The following is a 19,825-nucleotide window of genomic DNA, read 5'->3' as shown; positions in this document are numbered from 1 at the left end:
GCCACTTCTTATTTGTTGTTTTGGTATTATATTTTATTTTTTGAAAAATTTTCCTCTATTATTCTGATTTTTTCTCAAATTTCGACATTTATAGTTCCTTATTTAAATAGAATTATAGATTTATTTTTTTATATAAGATAAATTTTAATTGACTTAAAAGTGTTAAATAGTATCATTTCTTACCTAGATCAAAAAGGCCTTTAATCAATTTTAAAATATTAAATATTATATAATTTAATAATATAATAATTGAAGAAAATACGTGAAAATACACTTTTGTCTATTGCAGGGACTTTTAATAAAGGGCAAAAAGTTCAAATCACCTTTTTAAGGGTCTTCACACTTTTAATATATTATAAATTATAAATTATAGATATAGATATAGATATAGATTATAGATTATAGATATATTGATTTGCTTGCATCAAAAATAAATATTAAGAAACGGTAAAAATGTAGATTTGCAAATTTCAAATAAATTTAAAATTGATTTATGTACCAAATTGATTGAAACTCAAAATCAATTCTCCTTCACTGTCTTTTGAAGAATGTGCCCCCCACCTTAATTACATTATTTTTAAAAAATCAGTACAGTAGAAACGTCAAAAAAAAATAAAAAATTCAACAAATTAGGGCCTAAAGAAATATTAAATACACAACTCTCTATGCTATATCATCTTCAAATCATAATACCCTCAACTAAGAGAAAAGAAAACCGCAAATAATCTAGTAAACAGTTGTAGTAGAAATAGTTAAAAGGAAAAAAAAAAATTACGATGGCAAATAACATGTTAAAGTTGATTTCTATAATTTTACTTACGAGCCATTTCTCTTTTTCCTCATCCATTTTTATTCCTCCATTATTTCGTTTTATATATACTTTCTCCGTCTCATTTTACTTGTTCCAAATTTTCTAATATGATTTTTCATTTTACTTGTTATTTTTCACAATTTAAGAAGAGACAAATTTTTATTTTTTTTCATGTTTTACCCTTTGCAGTAATTACTTTTTCTTCAAATTAAAATATAAACATCATTTAATATGAATACTATGATAAATTAATTATGTTATTAATTATTTTTCTTAAACAATATGTCAAATTAAATTGGGACAAATAAAATGGGATGGAGGAAATATCCTACAATTAACAATCAAAGCATATAGTAACATTTTATTGGGGAAAATAATGAAGCAGTGATCATGCAATGTTCTATACATGTGCATATTATAAAAGTGATAAAAAGGATACCAAAAGACCATACATGAATGCATATTAAGATATCTAATTAAGAGGATAATTACAATGAGAGGTGAAAAGTTGATTAATTGAATCTAAATTTATTTTAGACTATTTAAAATAAAATAAATAAATAATAAAGAGAAAAAAAATCAAAATATCGAGAAAAACATACATATGAATGGAGATTATAAGGAGATGCCACGTCATTTTTTCTATGACCATCCTTTATATAATATATAGATTAGAGTATTTACGTATTATTTAGAGATATGTCGTAATAGAGATGGAGGAAAGAGAGAGAGTATTGAGAAGAGAGAAGAGTGTAAATCATGGAGAAATACATTTTGTATTGTTTGTCATGTACATGACATCATGTCCGAAGGATAACTAACTTATTTATTGACTAACCAATAGATTAACTAACTGAATAACCAACTTACTGATCATGAATTAGCTGAAGGTTGTAATGACAGAATGACCCTTTACTAAGTACTAACTAACTAACTAATCTTAGCAGCAATTTTATTACATAACCAAATAGTTATGCAAGTACCTATAAACAGGCGCGGACCCACTATGGTTCAAGTGGGTGTATATGAACCTAATTCGTCAAAAAATTATACCGTATATATAATCAGTCTTTATAAAGATAAATATATATATATATTTTTGTTTGAACCTACTATGATCAAGTTAAGTGGCTATTCTAGTGGAAGGGGGTTCAAATCCTAAGACAAGTGTCATGAGTTCAATCCCCTTGAGCAACAATTTAATTTTTGGTTGTCTTTTTTCCAAAAACAAACAGCCCCTAATATGTTAATTCTTCAATCCTTAATTCCCCCTTATTCCCCATTCCCTACAATATAAAGAAGAAGCAAAAAAAAATCTAATTATTACGGTTATTTTTTATTTCCTCAACTTAAAAAAATTCTTTCTACTTAAAATTGAAGAAAGCACAATTGATTTTCTCTTCAATTTTAATTACTTTTTTTACAAATTTTTAAAATTCAAATACTTACAGTAACTCTTACTAATCTAATGAGACGATTAATTCGGCAATACAGGTTCTAAATTCATTAAAGAGATATTTTGCTCCAGTATCATCAAAGTTGCCGCAATCAAGTTCATCCATTCAAAATACTCCTCGCGTGGAAGAGAACTTGAATCAAGTAGAAGAAAATCATCATTCTGCTAAAAGACAAAAGCAAAGAGTAAACTTGAATTCTTTACTGGTAGATCCAAAAGAAAGAAAATTCATTTGGGAATATAATCTGAATGATCGTGATGAGATTAGGCGAGCATATATTCAAAGAGGTCCTCATCAACCTCGAGTTCGAGAGTTTCCTCAAAGAGATATTTCTGGATTAAAATGTCGTTTTAATCGTAAATGGTTTAAAATATATCATGATTGGTTGGAGTATAGTGAAATTGAAGATGTTGCTTATTGTTTATGTTGTTATTTATTTCAAGATGAAAGCATTCATCAAGGTGGAGGTGAAACATTTTCAAGTATAGGATTCAAAAGTTGGAACAAAAACAAAAGATTAGATATGCACGTTGGAGGGCCGAACAGTGATCACAATAAGGTAAAGAAAAAGTGTGAAGATCTAATGCAACAAGAACAATCAATTGAAGCCGCATTTGTGAAGCCATCCAATCAAACCAAGCTTGAATATAAAATTTGTTTACAAGCTTCTGTTGATGTGGTAAGACTCCTTTTGAATTAAGGATTAGCATTTTGTGGACATCGTGAAGATGAATCATCATTGAATAAGGATAATTTTCTTGAAATTCTTTCATGGTATGCAAGTCGGTGTGATAGAATTAGAGATCTTGTGTTGAAAAAGTCTCCAAAAAATAATCAATTGACTTTTCATAAAATTCAAAAGGATATTGTCACTGCATGTAAACTTGAAACAGTTAAAGTTATTATGGAGGATCTAAATGGTGATTATTTCTCATTGTTAGTAGATGAATCTTGTGATGTGTCACGTAAGGAACAAATTGCAATTGTTTTGCGTTATGTTGATGGTGGGGAATCTGTTGTGGAACGATTTATAGGGATTGTCCATGTTCATGATACTAGTGCTTTATGTTTAAAAGAAGCAGTTGTTAACTATCTTACTCAACATTCTTTGAGTTTATCTTGTATACGAGGGCAATGCTGTGATGGAGCAAGCAATATGCAAGGACATCTAAGTGGCCTTAAAGTTTTGATTCAGCAAGAAAGTAGATCAGCTCATGCAATTCATTATTTTGCTCATCAACTTTAGTTGACTCTTGTTGGTGTATCTAAAAAATGTCTTCAAGTTAGAGAACTTGTTTTGTTGATTTCCAATGTATTAAATGTAGTATGAGGTTCTTTTAAACGAATGGATGAAGTTCGACAAGCTCAAGCAGAAAAAGTTCAAGAGGCACTAGATATGGGTGAGATTGAAACTGGTAAGGGCTTGAATCAAGAACTTGGTCTTGCTAGAGATGCTAATACTCGTTGGGGTTCACACTATAAATCGTTTAAGAACTTTATTAGTATGTTTGGTTCTATTACTGATGTCCTTGATACTATTGTTGTTGATTCTGAATCTGTTGAAGAAAAAGCTAGGGCAACAGGATATCTCAAAACTTGTCAAACGTTTGAGGTTGCTTTCATATTGCACTTAATGAGAGATATTTTAGCAATCACAAATGAGCTTAATGAATCCTTACAGAAAAAAGAGCAAGATATTGCAAATGTTGTTCTACTTGTTAAAGTAGTAAAGAAACAATTGCAAGATTTACAGGATGAAGGATGGGATCCACTTATCAAAAATGTATCGGCATTTTGTGTCAGGTATGATATTTTGATACCCAATTTTAATGATTTTTATGTTAATTTTGGAAGATCTCGACGAAGAGTTGCTGATTATACTATTTGACATCACTATCGCGTGGAAGTATTTCTTAAGATTATTGATTGACAACTTTAAGAACTCAATGATCGTTTTAATGAGGTGAGAACATATTTGCTTATTGGGATTGCTTGTTTGAATCCTATTGACTCATTTTCTAATTTTGACATAAATAAAATATTGAGAATGGCTGAATTATATCCTAATGATTTTGTTGAAAATATAATGGTTACTCTCAAGAGTCAGCTAGAGACTTATATTATTGATGTTCGTCATGTTGATGAAAGGTTTTCTAATCTAAAAGGACTTGGTGACCTTTCCGAGGAGCTAGTTAAGACAAAAAAAACACTTTCATTATCCTCTTGTGTTTCATCTTGTGAAGTTTGCATTGCTTCTGCCGGTCGCCGCTGCTACAGTTGAAAGAGCCTTTTCGGCAATGAAGTTGATCAAGAATGAATTGATAAATCGAATGGATGATGGTTTCATGAGCAATTGTATGGTGCCTTAAAAAAATATTTAATACTTCAAACACCACAATCATGCCCGCTCTTCTAAATGAGCATGATATTGATGAATCCTCGATGATTTCCCAATCAACCAAGCCGAATACGAGAGATGATGCAAAAAAGAAGGACATGGTACTAGAGTCGGAAGAAGAAGCCAAGAAAATTCCTTATGTCGACTTTAGCAAATTTCAGAGTGAGGATACCAAAATGGAGACAACTCCGGAATTGGTGAAAAAACCTCATTCTAACCATTTCTCAACAATAAGTGCGGTGGAATTGATGAAAATCAATCCATCCGAACAAATCTTGAATGATGATGAGAATGAGTTATTTCCTTACATCCCGGAGTTTGTCTTTCCAAAAGGGTATACTAAAACCCCAATCATCGTAATCGCGCTTTTTGTGCCTTTTGAAATCAACCAATGCTGTGAATATAGCGATGAAGAGCATCAAATGATTGATGGCATACTTTTGACCTAAACATGCATGAGGTCCAGTTCCAAATACAAGAAAATTCTTCTTGTAAAACCTGTCCTCCTGCCTCTCCTCCATAAACCTGTCAGGATCAAATTTTTCTGCTTCAGGGAATCCCTGTAAACAGGAATCATTAATTGATGGGAACACAATGGTTCCTTTTGGGATATCATAATCGTCAGTCAACTGGAACTCTTCCGTTGTGAGGTGCGGAACCATAGGCGCTGGTGGTTTGAATCTAAGCACCTCGAGCGCCACTGCCTCCACGTACTTCATTTCCCTAAGCATTTCGCCGGTCAGCGGCTCATCATGAGATTTCGGCTTCCAGAATCTCGCTACTTCTGTACGAACTTTCTCCAGAATAGTTGGGTGAGTATCCAAAAGTGCAACAGCCCACAGTAGAGAAGAAGTAGAAGCATCTAGAGATGCAAAGAGGAAATCAAACAGGTAACCTCCGAGTTCCCTGTTGGTGTACGCAGTTAGATTTTGTTCGTTATGGGCTTTCAAAATTTCCACCATCCAAAAATCAATCAAGCACGTAGGTTCTTCGTCGCTCTGCATCATCTTCTTTTTGCAATGCTCAGTGCAGACTGTAAGGGTATCAATTAGTCTGTTGTATGCAAACCTAGCTTTTCGAAATGCGAAACCAGGGAAATCAATAGGAATTGTCGTCAATCCCACATTGAAGTCATTGTAATCGACGTTGAATTGCATTGCTGATTCTTCATTCAAGTAGGGACCCACAAATATGGTCTGGGAAGTCTCCAAGTTCATGTTGCGGATGAGGAATCGAAGTGAGATTGGTTTGGTAGGGGATTTAGATGCTTCATTATCCAACCAGGACTCGATGTGTTTAATAATAATCTTCTGTTGGATGGCAGCGTAAGTTGCAAGAGCTCTTGGGGTGAAGTTCGTGGTTGTTAGACGGCGAACATCTTTGTGTTTCTGGCCAGACAGGTAAATCAGGTTGTTCTCCCCGAAGAGCTTTTTGCCAATAGGATGACCAATAAACTGGAATGCATTGGCCCGTGCATTGTTAAAGATTTTGCGAGACAATGCAGGAGAGCTGATATAGAGAATATGAATCCACAAATGACATAGTTTGCTGAGAACCCATGGCTAGTTGATTTGGCATATGAAGATTGAACTTGGCAGAATTTGGTAGGATTTGTGACCAAAGAAATTACGTTGCCAAAGAAAGGGACAACTAGAGTTGGACCAGGAAGAAAACGCTTCTTTTTAAGGTAAGAGAGATTTGCTCATGAACTATAATAAGGACTAAGAAAGACAACAAGTACGGTGTCCATAGGGACACAAGAGCCCAAATAGATGCACTGTCCATTGGTTGCCAGTGGCCACACGTACAGGAAAAAAGAAAATGCCTTGTACAATTTTTGCCATATACGGTTATAGTTGTAAATATATACCACCACTATAAGCAATTGACTTCGATTATAAAATGTTTTCTATTGTCCAACGCTAAACTAAGAGTAAGTTGGCATCACGTATGGGTACAAATTAAGAGTTGGCATCAAGTAGGGGCACAAATTAAGCTTTGACTGTTCATAAATTGAATGTAACTTTTGCCTATCCAATTTTCTAATTCCCACCAGTTCCAATGTAGAATTATGTAATTCAGTTAACAATAGGAGTCTAATCTCGTAACTACTCAAATTGGGGGATATGTTTGGCTATTCAATTTTCTATTCCCACAAGCTCCACTACAGTCAAATTATTATATATATTGCTCCCTCTGTTTCATAACAAAGAGGTATTTTTAGTTTGAATACACCTTTGGGAAGTTTAGCAAATTATATGTGGAACCCGCACGAAGTTAGTTTAAAAGGAAACAGATTGGAACTTTAATGGCACGCCATTGTTATGTGAACTTTGAAATCTCCTCATCTCCATTCTCTTGCTTAGCTTCTCCCTTTGGGCTGCCTCTTTTTTTCTTCTTAATCATGTTTTAATTAATATTCTATTGCTATCGAATTTCTATTCTTAGTTATCTAAAATTTAGGCAATTTAATTATATTATTAGGTTAAAATTCAATTAACTCGATAAATGGCAATGTCCTTCCATAAGAAGTGGATATGAGAAATGCAATTTTTTTGTTAGCTAAGAAGCTTGGTGTATAAAGGAAAGGATATTGTATAGGTTAATCCTTTTTTTCTCTTCGAAATTTTGTGTACTTGTTTTCATGTTTGAGGTTTGGTCCAATGTCCCCCTCTAACTCTGTAACTTTTGTTGGATGATAGACATGGTTGGGATCAAGCCTAATCCCTAACCCTGGTGATGGCTTAAAAAAAAGGTAAAATAAGAACAAAATAAATTTCTTTTTAATCTTGTCAAATCAAATGAAAAATGAAAGCAACACTTATTTTAAAACAGAATGAGCATTAAGGATGCAACAAAATGTTGAATACTCCGTCTGTTTAAAAAGGCCGGTCTACTTTTCTTTTTAGTCTGTTTAAAAAATAATGACTCCTTTTCTTTTTTTGGGCAATACTTTAATTTCAACTTATCATGTGACATGTTTAGCACCACAAGATTAAAAAGTATTTTGGTACATTTGACACAACTTTAATTTAAAACCACTAGATTCAAAAATTTCTTTATTTTCTTAAACTTTATGTCAAGTCAAAGTAGGTCTATCTTTCTAAACGGAAGGAGTATAATTTTTTATTTCATCTCTTATACAAGTAGATGGGAAAGCAAAATAGTTGACCAAGTTATGGTTGCTTCGTGATTAAGAACCCCATTGATTAATGACGGGAGTATCATTATCTATGATACGTTCATCTAATCATTACTTGTCAATGACTATGGCATTCCATGTCCCTATTTAATGTGTGTCACGTTTGCCAACTTGTATCAGGAGGAGGCTTATCCTTCAAGGAGTAACAAGCTTTATTCTTTTATATCTTTAAGTTAATGTCGCTTTTATATTTATAAGTAAACCCTCATACAAATTTACAAGTGGATGCGGTTGCGTATATGGTTGCCAACTTTAGCAAAATAAAAAATAAAATAAGGAACTTTTTATCACTTATATATTTGTAGATGCAGAAGAAATTTTTGTTCAGTAAGCTGGAAGGGAGCCTAATCCTACAGTGATCTCTATTCAAAGATCAATCAGTTTGACCAAAGGAAGTTAATGGCAAGTAGGCTTAGGTAATTATTCATCTATTAATTTCAACTTCTTTTACCTAAGTACATTTCTATGCATGCACTTACATGGGATTAGGCTTTATTAGCCGTGAATCTGTACATATAGGCATAAATAAAAATGCATGAATTTGGCAAGGATACAGGATTGAAGATTAATGTGAATGTATATGCGTCATTCAGAACATCAGATCAAAATAGAATAAAGAAAAAAAAGGGAGAAAACTAAATCTGTGACTGCGTATATAGCTATGACACAAATTTGAAATGTGAAATTAATTCGCGTCTGTAAGACACATTACCGACGTGAACCTGTAGGTAGACTGCTAGTTAGCAAATAATCTGAGCATGAAAAAAAGGATTTTTGTAAGGAGTTCTTTTTTGCAGATTGGAAGGTAAAGTGGCTAGCTGTAATAACGGGTGCTGCAAGTGGCACTGGTGAAGCAACTGCGAGATTGTTCGTAGAACATGGAGCACGTGTGGTCATTGCTGACATTCAAGATGAACTTGGTCACCAAGTCGTGTCCTCCATCGGAACAGACAAGGCCTGCTACCGACACTGCGATGCAACTGATGAGAAACAAGTGGAGGAAGCTGTTGCCTAAGTTGTCGAAAAATATGGTACCCTCGACATAATGTTCAGCAATGCGGGCACCCTTGGCACTCTTGGGAGCATTCTCGAAATGGATATGGCGATGTTTGTGTTAAGGCAAGTGGAGTTTTGATGATAGACATATGAATGAAACATGTTGTGAAATCTGGTCCATTCAAGTGTACAAAGAAAAGCTGCAAGCAAGGTTGTTGGTAAGATGATACTGCGCATAGACAGGAGTGGATAAGCAAGAATATTCAGGAACCTTCTCAAACACTTATCACTTCAGTAAAGTGGAAGAAAAATGCAACATTCAGAAGTTGAGTTGATCTAGAAGTCCAACAATGAGAAGAGTTCTGCAAGGATAAAGGATAAAGCAAAAAGTCCTATTTAATCAGGGAAGGAGAAACGGCTACAACAAGGAGTGAAGTTACTTAATAGGGGAAAAAGGAGAAAGAAGCATAAATCAACCAGGACTCTATTACAGGTGGATCACCAGGGTGCATATATACAACAAAGCATGATCAAGTAACTCACTCAAGCACAAAAAAGAAAATCAACAATCAGCATATCAGTTCACATACTTGAAGAAGAACCTGGTCTCTTACTTAGCAAGTTGTAGACTTTGTGTAGTAGGTAGGTTCTTTGAGTTGTAATGAGTCATTGTTCTAATCTCAGTGATCTATAAACTGAGTTAGGAATTGTGTCTTCAAGTTTGGGAACTCGAAGACTCGGGAACACTTATCTTGGGTAGATTTGTGTTTTTGTAGTGATAGGAGTTAGAATTTTTAATTCCTAGTTTACAAGAAATCTTGTAATTCTGTTGATTATTGAGGCTCAAGTATTATAGTGAAGTTGGGGTTAAATCCTGTAGAAGTACAGGTCGTGATTTTTTACACCTTTCTTGAGCCGGGTGTTTTCCACGCAAAAACACTGTGTTCAGTATTTACTTCTATGAACCATGTTTACTTACTTGTTCCACATATAGGCAATTAGTAGGGCTCGTACTCTAACAAGTGGTATCAGAGAGAGGTTGTCTTAAATAAGGCTTGTACCTAAGAAAAGATCAATATGATGAATTCCGCACCTCCTACTGGTCACAGTGAAGGTCAGTCAACTACTAGATCTCCATTTTTTTATGGCTCTCATTTCATCTGGTGGAAAGCAAGGATGGAGATGTTCATTCAAGGAGAAGATTATGAATTATGGGATAGGATTACTGATGGTCCCACTATTCCAATGAAGACGACTGATGGTGAACAAGTCAAGAAAGTAAGGAGTGAATTTACTCCTGATAACTTGTTGGCTTTGAAGAAAAATGCAAAGGCCAAGAACATCTTGGTTTGTGGACTAGGACCTGCTGAATACAACATGGTATCCACTTGCACTACTGCTAAGAAAATTTGGGATGCACTGGTAAATGCTCATGAAGGCACTTCTCAAGTAAGAAAATCCAGGATCTCTCTACTTTTCACAGAGTATGAGGCATTCAAAATGAAGAAAAATGAAACCTTGCATGAAATGATGACAAGGCTTACCACTTTAACAAATGAGCTGACTTCCTTTGGAAAATTCATCTATGAGGAACAACAAGTTGAAAAGGTTCTGAGAGTATTACCCAAGTCAAAATGGATGTTAAGGTGACTGTAATCAGGGAGGCAAATAAGGATCTTGAAGGCATGACTCTGGATGAACTAGTAGGGAACTTAAGGACTTATGAAATGGAAGTTGATGGAGTTAAAGAACAAGTAGCTCCTGAGAAAATCTTAGCATTGAAAGCTTCTGATAGTGATGAGGAATTTGAACTTGATAAAGAGCAAGTTGCCTTCATAACTAAGAGCTTCAGTAAATTCTTCAAGAAGAAGAAGGTAATAGGTACTAAGAAACGTTCCAATGACAATCCAAATGGGTGCTACAAATGTGGCAAAATTGATTATCAGATTAGAGACCGTCTAGTCTGGGAAATAGAATGGAAGAACGAAAGGGCTGAAAAGGAACTGAAGGTAAAAAGAAAAGAGGAGCATGCAATGATAGCAGCCTGGGGTTCTGATTCAGATGAAGATGAAGTCAATGAAACTGCATTCATGGCCCTTGGGGATTCAGATCTGGATGAAGAAGATGAGGATTCTGAGGTAAGTATACTTGAACTTAAAGAAAACTGAAATTGTTCTCAAAGCCAAAACTTGTTTTCCTGATGAGTACATTGATTGATGATTTCCAAGAGTTAACCTCTGATAGGGATGAATTGTTCAACAGTTTAACAAGTCTTAAATTTGATCTCATAGATCTAAAGGCTTGCTCAAATACAGTTGACAGGGACAATTGCAGTCACAAGAAACAGGTTGCAGAATTTGAGATGTCAAACAACAATCTTAAGTCTGAAGTTCTCAAATTAACTCTCACTGAAAATAGAAAGAAGGCCATGAGTAAAAAGCACGAAGATGCTGAACTTGAGCTTTTTTAAATACAAACAAGAATGCTATGATTTATGGATCTTAAAAGGGAAAATAGGTGGACAAACTCCTCTAGAATTGTTCACAAATTAAGTGAGAAAAAATTTAATGAAAAGGCAGGTTTAGGATTTCACAAAAGTTTTGATAATCCAAAAGATTTGTGTTACATTTGTGGAAACCTTGGACATCCCACCACTAAATGTCCAGTATCTGCAAAAAGTAGATTAAACAGTCAAAACCTGACTAACAGATCTTATCAGACCAAAAGGAACAAAACTAGTTCTGGTCAAAGAAACAGGTTGCACTACATGTTGCCTACATGGACTAGAAGAATTTTAATTCATCCTTTCACTCATAAACAGGACCCAAGTTTGTCTGGGTTCCTAAGGCTAACCTTTGAATTCTTTTATAGGAGAAGGTGAAAGGAAACAAAAGGTACTGGTATCTAGACAGTACTTGCTCAAGACACATGACTGGTGATAAGAAAAAGTTTCTTTCACTCTCCAAAATAAATGGAGCAGAAGTTTCTTTTGGTGATGAAAAAAGGGAATCATAACTGGAATTGGAAAGATTGGTTCATCTGAATCAAAAGCAGTGGAGGATGTCTATCTTGTAGAAGGATTAAAGCATAATCCGTTGAGCATCTCACAGCTATGTAATAAAGGTAATAAAGTTGTTTTTACTACTACAGGAGTCAAGGTAAAAATGATAGATACTAAAGAGGTTGTGCTCAATGCAAGGAGATATAAAAATATATACAAAGCTAACATCATGGCACTACCAGGACCTGAGCTGACTTGTCCAAGTGCTATAGAAAATGATCCCCTCCTTTAGCACAGAAAACTTAGTCATCCAAGTCTAAAACAACTAAACATACTTTCATCGAAAGACATGGTATTGGGATTACCCAAGACTAAGTTCAAGAAAGAAATCTATGTAGTCCATGTGTAAGGGAGAAGCAGGTAAGATCCTCTTTTAAGTCAAAGAACCATGTTAGCACAACTAAGTGCCTTGACCTGGTTCATGTAGACTTATGTGGACTCATGAGACTTCAAAGCAGAGGTGGAAAAAGGTATGTATTTGTGATTGTTGATGACTATTCCAGGTTTACTTGGACTTTGTTTCTAGCCTCTAAAGAATATGCCTTTGATGTCTTTGAAATCTTCATTAAGAAAATTGAAAAGAAATTAGGCACTTCATTAGTTTTCATAAGGTCTGACCATGGTTTAGAATTTGAGAATGTTAAATTCTTGAATTACTGTTCAACAAACAGTATAGATCAAAACTTCCCAGCTCCTAGAACACCACAACAAAATGGAGTGGTGGAGAGGAAAAATAGAACTCTGGAAGATATGGCTAGAACAATGATGCTTGCAGCAAATATTGCTAAAAACCTTTGGGCTGAGGCAATAAGTACTGCAACATTATCATAAATAGATGCATGATCAGACCTTTGTTAGAGAAGACTCCCTATGAATTACTAAAACGAAGAAAGCCCAACATCTCTCACTTTAGAATCTTTGGATATAAATGTTTCATACATAATAATGGAAAGGATAATTTGGGAAAATTTGATGCTAAAAGTGATGAGGGAATCTTCTTAGGCTATTCACTTCATAGTAAAGCATATAGGATCTTAAACAACAGAACAAACTGTGTTGAAGAAATCATGCATGTGATCTTTGATGAATCCTGTGTTAAGACTAACCTGCAGAAAGAAAATGATGCTGAGGACAGGTTACACAACCCGTTTCATTAACTGAAGCTACCAAAATTGAAGGCACTTCAACAGAGGGAACTGAAACTGAAGGCACAGTGACAGGGGGAACTGTGTCACCAACTACCCCAGAACAAAATATCATCAGTGATCCCAGTAGCTCTCTAGGATTGGTTCCAAAAGGGTACAAGTATCAAGGATCACATCCTATAGAAAATGTTCTCACTGAATTCACTTCTGGGATTACTACAAGATCTAGACTGAGAAGTTTGTGTGCTTTCAAGGCATTCCTACTAGAAATAGAGCCAAAGAAGATAACTGAAGCATTACTTGATGTTGATTGGATCATAGGTATGCAAGAAGAGCTGAATCAGTTTGAAAGAAACAAAGTATGACACTTAGTTCCTCTTCCAAAAGATAGATCAGTAATTGGAACTAAGTGGGTGCATAGGAATAAAGTTGATGAGCATGGAACAGTTATGAAAAATAAGGCAAGGTTGGTGGTCCAAGGATATAACCAAGAGGAAGGAGTCGACTTTGATGAGACTTTTGCTCCTGTAGCAAGACTGGAAGCTATAAGATTACTTGTTGTCTTTGCTGCCTACAAGGAGTTTATACTCTATCAGATGGATGTAAAGAGTGCATTTCTGAATGGCTTTCTCAAAGAGGAGGTGTATGTCAAGCAACCTTCAGGATTCGAAAGCAAAGAGTTTCATGATCATGTGTATAAACTGGATATAGCCTTGTATGGGTTAAAACAAGCACCTAGAGCTTGGTATGAGAGGTTGTCAAAGTTTCTACTGGAGAATTAATACGAGTACGATCACGTAGATGAACTTATGAGGGCATACGTTAGACCCGAGACTTGGTGTGTGCAATGAAGTGCAAATGAGCACCTAAATAAACACCAAAATAGTCCACTACATACACTTAAAGGGCCAAATCAGTCCACTACATACACTAGAGGGGTGCCCCTTCACTAAGTGGCTTTTTGGTCATTTTACCTATTATTTGTAATACACTATAAATAGAATAATGTAGGGTTTCATTAGGATATTTTGATGAATATTATGAGTTTATAACACTTGAAACATTTCCTCTCTAAGGAGGGAAGACCACCAACCCGAAATTGTAACTAGGGAAATCACTTGAGTGTGGAATCGCTCGTGTTGGATTCAAGCTTGGAAACGTTAGATGCTTGGGAGATCAGGGTTACTCTCATGCCAACGTAAGAGTTAGGTAGTTGATGTGTGTGATGTTAAATGTCCAAGAGTGGAATAGGCTTTTGGGTTGTTAATGTTATACTTTCAATTTGTCTAACTATCTATCATTTTGTTTCCTTGTAATCGTGCAGTAGTGTTGATGTTGTAACCGTGTGTTTGTGTTGTTAATGTGGAACCCAAAATTAGTCTATTGTTCATCTTGTTCTTGTTGTGTTTCTACTGTTTTGGTGTTATTACGCCCTTGTGCCTTGTATTCTTCTTATTGGTAACGAATCTGAGAGGGGTCACCAAAAGAGGTCCTCAGTTTCTTGGCTAGTGGACTAATTTTGGTGTTTGTTTTGTGTTTCCTTATCTTTCTTATATTAATAATGGACATACCATAGGTAAAATTTATAATACCCTTTTCTTGAAAACTAATGGGGAGGATTTGTTAGTTGTGCAGGTGTATGTGGATGATATTATTTTTGGCTCAACAAATATAAGTATGACTCATGAGTTTGCCAAACTCATGAGTTGTGAATTTGAGATGAGAATGATGGGAGAGCTGAATTACTTCTTGGGTTTGCAAATAAAGGAGTCAGCTTCAGGGACAATGATTCACCAACAGAAGTATGTCAAAGAGCTTCTCAAGAGATTCTCCATGGAAGAGGCAAAAGAGATAAGTACTCCTATTGTAACTGCCATAAAGTTGGAGTTGAATGAAACAGGTTCAGATGTAGAGCAAAAGATGTATAAAGGTATGATTGGGTCATTATTGTACCTCACAGCAAGTAGGCCTGACATTGTGTACAGTGTAGGGTCATGTGCCAGGTTTCAAGCAAAACCTAAAGAATCACATCTAAAATCTGTGAAGAAAATCTTCAGATACTTAAAGGTAACCAGTGATCTTGGCTTATGGTATCCCAAAGGTAGTAACTTTAATCTGATAGGTTACTCAGATGCTGATTATGCAGGATGTTTGGTGGATAGGAAAAGCACTACAGGAATGACACACTTCCTTGGATCATGTTTGATTACCTGGTCTACTAAGAAGCAAAATTCAGTTGCTTTGTCTACTGCTGAATCTGAGTATATTGCTACAGGATCCTGTTGTGCTCAATTGCTATGGATTAAGCAACAACTCATGGACTTTGGTATAGATGTTGGTTGTGTTCCTATTTTTTGTAATAATTCAAGTGCTTGTAACATAGCTAAAAATCCTCTTCAACATAAGAGAACCAAACATATGGATATTAGACATCACTTTATTAGAGATAATGTTGAAAAAGGTCATATATCCATTATGTTTTATTCTACTAAGGAACAGATTGCTGATATTTTCACTAAGGCCTTGAGTAGAGAACACTTTGAAAAAATTAGGTTAGCCTTGGGGATGATTAAATTTGCATAAGTCCCCCTCAATGCTTGACTAGAATATTTTGATTTTACAAGTGATTGTTGGTTAATTCAGTCTCACACATTAAGTTGTGTATCCTAAGTCTAAGATTTTAGAGTATGTTGACTCATGTGTGTGTTGATTTTGCAGAAAGCTTTGATCACAGAAGCAATTTTGTCTATTTTGTCATTCAGGTATGATTATTATTACTTCAAAGTAGCTTAAAGAGAAACAAGTTGTTTTCCTGGTTCCTTCTTGGTTCATTTAAACCGCCAAAATAAAAGAGTCCCTTCCTTTACAAAAAGTTGTCACTTTCTTTCCCATTAGAACTGTAACACTCATTATTACTCCTTTGTCAAATACAATCCCTCACCTTTTAAACTTCTTTATCCTTTTCTTTTAAATACGCTTTCGTTTGTCTTGATTCTACACTACAAATTATTTGCACCCTCCTCATACTCAAGAACACTTTCCTGGTTCAAAAATGGCATCATTTTCTTCATCTTCCTCTTCTTCTTCTTCCTCCTCCACTAAATCTGTTCCAAATCCCTTCACCGCACTTATCTTTCATCCAAATATCACCTTAACTCTCTTAATTCCTCCTTCAATCTCCCAAAAATTCACCGATTTTGCTGCTTTCAGAAATTTTCCAAACCCTTTTGCCCAAATTTCTTCACCTTTTCCATTCTCTTCGAAACCCCTCCTTCCCCCTCCTATCCCACTCCAAATTATTAAAGCTGATGATAATCCTAGTGACAGAGACGACCTTCCTATCGCAGAGCTATTCCCAAGAAGGTACAGGTCCAAGCTCTTAAGAAAACCCCTTTCTATTTCCGTCATTGTTGACAACACTGGCTCTCCAGAACTTTCTCCAAATGTCTCTATCCCTCATACTTCTCACACTCGAGGAAGAAAACAACGAGAAGATACATGCATTCTTGGCCGAGTCTCTTCGAGCCAGCAAAAAAAAAATGTGTGGCTACATTTGATCCCACCTCTCCTCATGCATCTTCTCCTGATCTTCTACTTTGATCTGTCAGAAAGACAGAAACCATCACGCCCAAAGTTCTAAAAACCTCATTGCCCACGAAACCCTCTTCTAAACCTACTCAAAAGACCTCCTCCTCTTAAAAAATTCTTTCTACTGTCAAAGGATCCTCCTCCTCAAAAGTTTCCCCTTCCAAGCCTTCTACTTGTCCCAAGAAACAGGTTACCCTACCTGTTTCTTCTGACTCATCTGACTCTGACTTTACCCCAGATGCTACTGATGAGTTGGAACCTGAGTTTGAAGTTCCCCACTTATCTTCTCATCAAGATACTCCTGAGGCTCATCATCTTCACTTTCAAAAGTGAAAATTATCTAGAAGGAGGGTAGTTAGTGGTTTTGGAGGACCTAATATGCAAGTGTTACTGGATAAATTGGAGTTTCAAGGTTGGTCACTTTTATTTCTTCAGGGTGATCTTCAGCGTAGATTTGTTAAACCTGAAGTATGTGAGTTTTACACGAATGGGGTGGGAATTGGTGAATTGTTCTCTACTATTGTCAGAAAGGTTACCATGAACCTTTATGTTGCTGACATTGCTAGGATTTTACGTATTTCCTCTGGGGGGTGGGGTCACTACGTCAAGGGTGTTTGGCCTCCTCTGGATAATCTTGCCTCTGCCCTTGACATATGTAGAAAGTTTTCTGAAAATCCTAACTTGCTCCACCATAAAAGAGTCCTTAAGAGGGAGATGTCCCCACTACATCAACTTTATTTTAATTTGGTCCACAAAATGATTATTCCTAGAAAGGAGAGACGGTGTGTGGCAAGTTTGCTTGATCTTACACTCATGGAGCTGTTGGATTCTGAAGTACGAATTGATCTGCCTCGACTCATACTAAAGCATATGCAAAGGGTTCTAATTAAGGAAGTGAATGAACATGCTCTACTTTATCAATTCTGGCTCACCCCCATATTTGAGGACTTTGGTGTTTCTGTTCAAGTGTGGTCTTCACAGACTACCAAAGATATCATAGGGCATATGAACCATATGATGCTACCTGTTTCCATGAAGAGTGCTGATAATCCCATGCCACGATTGAGAAATTCATTGGCTGAGAAACAAGCTGAGGTGGAAGTTGCTCAGGCAGCTTTGGAGTCTACACAGGCTGCTTATGAAGAAGAAAAAGGGATCCTCCATGCTCAAATTGCTTCCCTTAATTCCTTGTTGGAAAAAGAGAGAGTTGAAAATGCAGATGTTATTAGAAAACTCACCTCTCTTATTCCCTCCTCTTTTTCTACTTAGCCTCTTCATTGATATCTTAAGCCCATCTCCTTTTGTTCCTTTTCCTGACAGTTTGTTCTCTCTTAGTTTACTTTTTGATATATGTAGTCATCTCTACAAATGAATGAACTAGGCTTAGTTGTTTTACTGTTTTCTGTTCCTGTTTTCTCATGTTGCATTCATGTTCTCTTATTCTGAATTTTGATTATCTTAGTGATAGCCTCAATGAATTATTAGACATTTTTCACTTGTTGATTTAGCTTTTCGATGATGTCAAAAGGGGGAAGAGTAGGCTATGCAATGCTTATAACTCAATGACTAACCTATTTCATTCTATGCTAGTCTTTATTCAAATGCCTTATTGAGTATGTCAGGGGTCTGTGATGTTGTGCTGCTATGTTTGTCCTGCTATATTTGTCATCATCAAAAAGGGAGAATTTATTAAGGCATATGGAGTTTTGATGATAGACGTATGAATGAAACATGTTGTGAAAGCTGGTTCATTCAAGTGTACAAAGAAAAGTTGTAGGCAAGGCTGTTGGTAAGATGATACTGCGCATAGACAGGAGTGGATAAGCAAGAATATTCAGGAACCTTCTCAAACACTTATCACTTCAGTAAAGTGAAGAAAAATGCAACATTCAGAAGTTGAGTTGATCTAGAAGTCCAACAATGAGAAGAGTTCTGCAAGGATAAAGGATAAAGCAAAAAGTCCTCTTTAATCAGGGAAGGAGAAACGGCTACAACAAGGAGTGAAGTTACTTGATAGAGAAAAAAGGATAAATAAGCATAAATCAACCAGGACTCTATTACAGGTGGATCACCAGGGTGCATATATACAACAAATCATGATCAAGTAACTCACTCAAGCACAAAAAAGAAAATCAACAATCAGCATATCGGTTCACATACTTGAAGAAGAACCTGGTCTCTTACTTAGCAAGTTGTAAACTTTGTGTAGTAGGTAGGTTTTTTGAGTTGTAATGAGTCATTGTTCTAGTCTCAGTGATCTATAAACTGAGTTAGGAATTGTATCTTCAAGTTTGGGAACTCGAAGACTTGGGAACACTTATCTTGGGAAGATTTGTGTTTTTGTAGTGATAGGAGTTAGGAGTTTTAATTCCTAGTTTACAAGAAGTCGTGTAATTCTGTTGATTGTTGAGGCTCAAGTACTATAGTGAAGTTGGGGTTAAATATTGTAGAAGTACAAGTCATGATTTTTTACAACTTTCTTGAGCCGGGTGTTTTCCACGTAAAAACACTGTGTTCAGTATTTACTTCTGTGAACCCTGTTTACTTGTTCCACAGATAGGTAATTAGTAGGGGTCGTACTCTAACAGTTTGACAGGACAATGGCGGTCAACACACGCGGATCAGCATTAGCCATGAAGCACGCGGCTAGAGCGGTTCCATCATATGTACCGCAAGCATAGAGTTGATTCTGGCTGGTGCAGCTCCATTAGCCTATGAGGCGTCAAACCACGCCATTCTAAGCGTGGCAAAAGCCACGGCTCGCGAGCTGGGGCAATATGGAATTAGGGTGAACTGTGTGTCGCCTTATGGCATCGCTACGCCAATTGTATGCAAAACGTATGGCTGCATGCTGGCCCCCTTGAATCTTCAATAACTGGACATGCTAACTTGAAAGGTGGTTACATTGAGCACGAAACACATCGCAAAAGCAGCACTTTTTTTGGCGTCGGATGAATCGGCTTATGTTAGTGCTCATAATTTGTCTGTCGATGATGGACTCGGCTCAATTATGCAATTGAAGTAAATCTACTTGTTAGTGAGTGCAATTCACATTTACTTAATAAATGCCAAGAGGGAAAAGAATATCCCCACTTTCTCCAATTTAAGTAAGCCCGAGATGGTGTCTTGGGAATTTACCTTTGAATCGATGACTATTCTGACTTTCT

At 35.9% G+C, this 19,825-nt stretch overlaps 1 protein-coding gene and 2 pseudogenes across 1 annotated transcript; 2 read left to right on the top strand and 1 right to left on the bottom strand.

Annotated features, from left to right (window-relative positions):
• Window positions 1-1,524: 1,524 nt before the first annotated feature.
• LOC107839933 lies at window positions 1,525-3,514 on the top strand. The gene is made up of 3 exons (XM_047410519.1): window positions 1,525-1,563; window positions 2,306-2,947; window positions 3,131-3,514. Exons 1-3 carry the CDS (start codon window positions 1,525-1,527, stop codon window positions 3,512-3,514), a joined length of 1,065 nt encoding a protein of 354 aa, XP_047266475.1.
• Window positions 3,515-4,399: 885 nt separating this feature from the next.
• Window positions 4,400-6,458, bottom strand: LOC107840095 (annotated as a pseudogene).
• Window positions 6,459-8,267: 1,809 nt separating this feature from the next.
• Window positions 8,268-19,683, top strand: LOC124886994 (annotated as a pseudogene).
• Window positions 19,684-19,825: the final 142 nt, after the last annotated feature.

The sequence above is a fragment of the Capsicum annuum genome, chromosome 1, assembly GCF_002878395.1.
Source record: "Capsicum annuum cultivar UCD-10X-F1 chromosome 1, UCD10Xv1.1, whole genome shotgun sequence".
Lineage (NCBI taxonomy): Eukaryota > Viridiplantae > Streptophyta > Magnoliopsida > Solanales > Solanaceae > Capsicum > Capsicum annuum.
The sequence above is the reverse complement of the archived record's forward strand: the minus strand, read 5'-3'. Positions and strand labels throughout refer to the sequence as shown.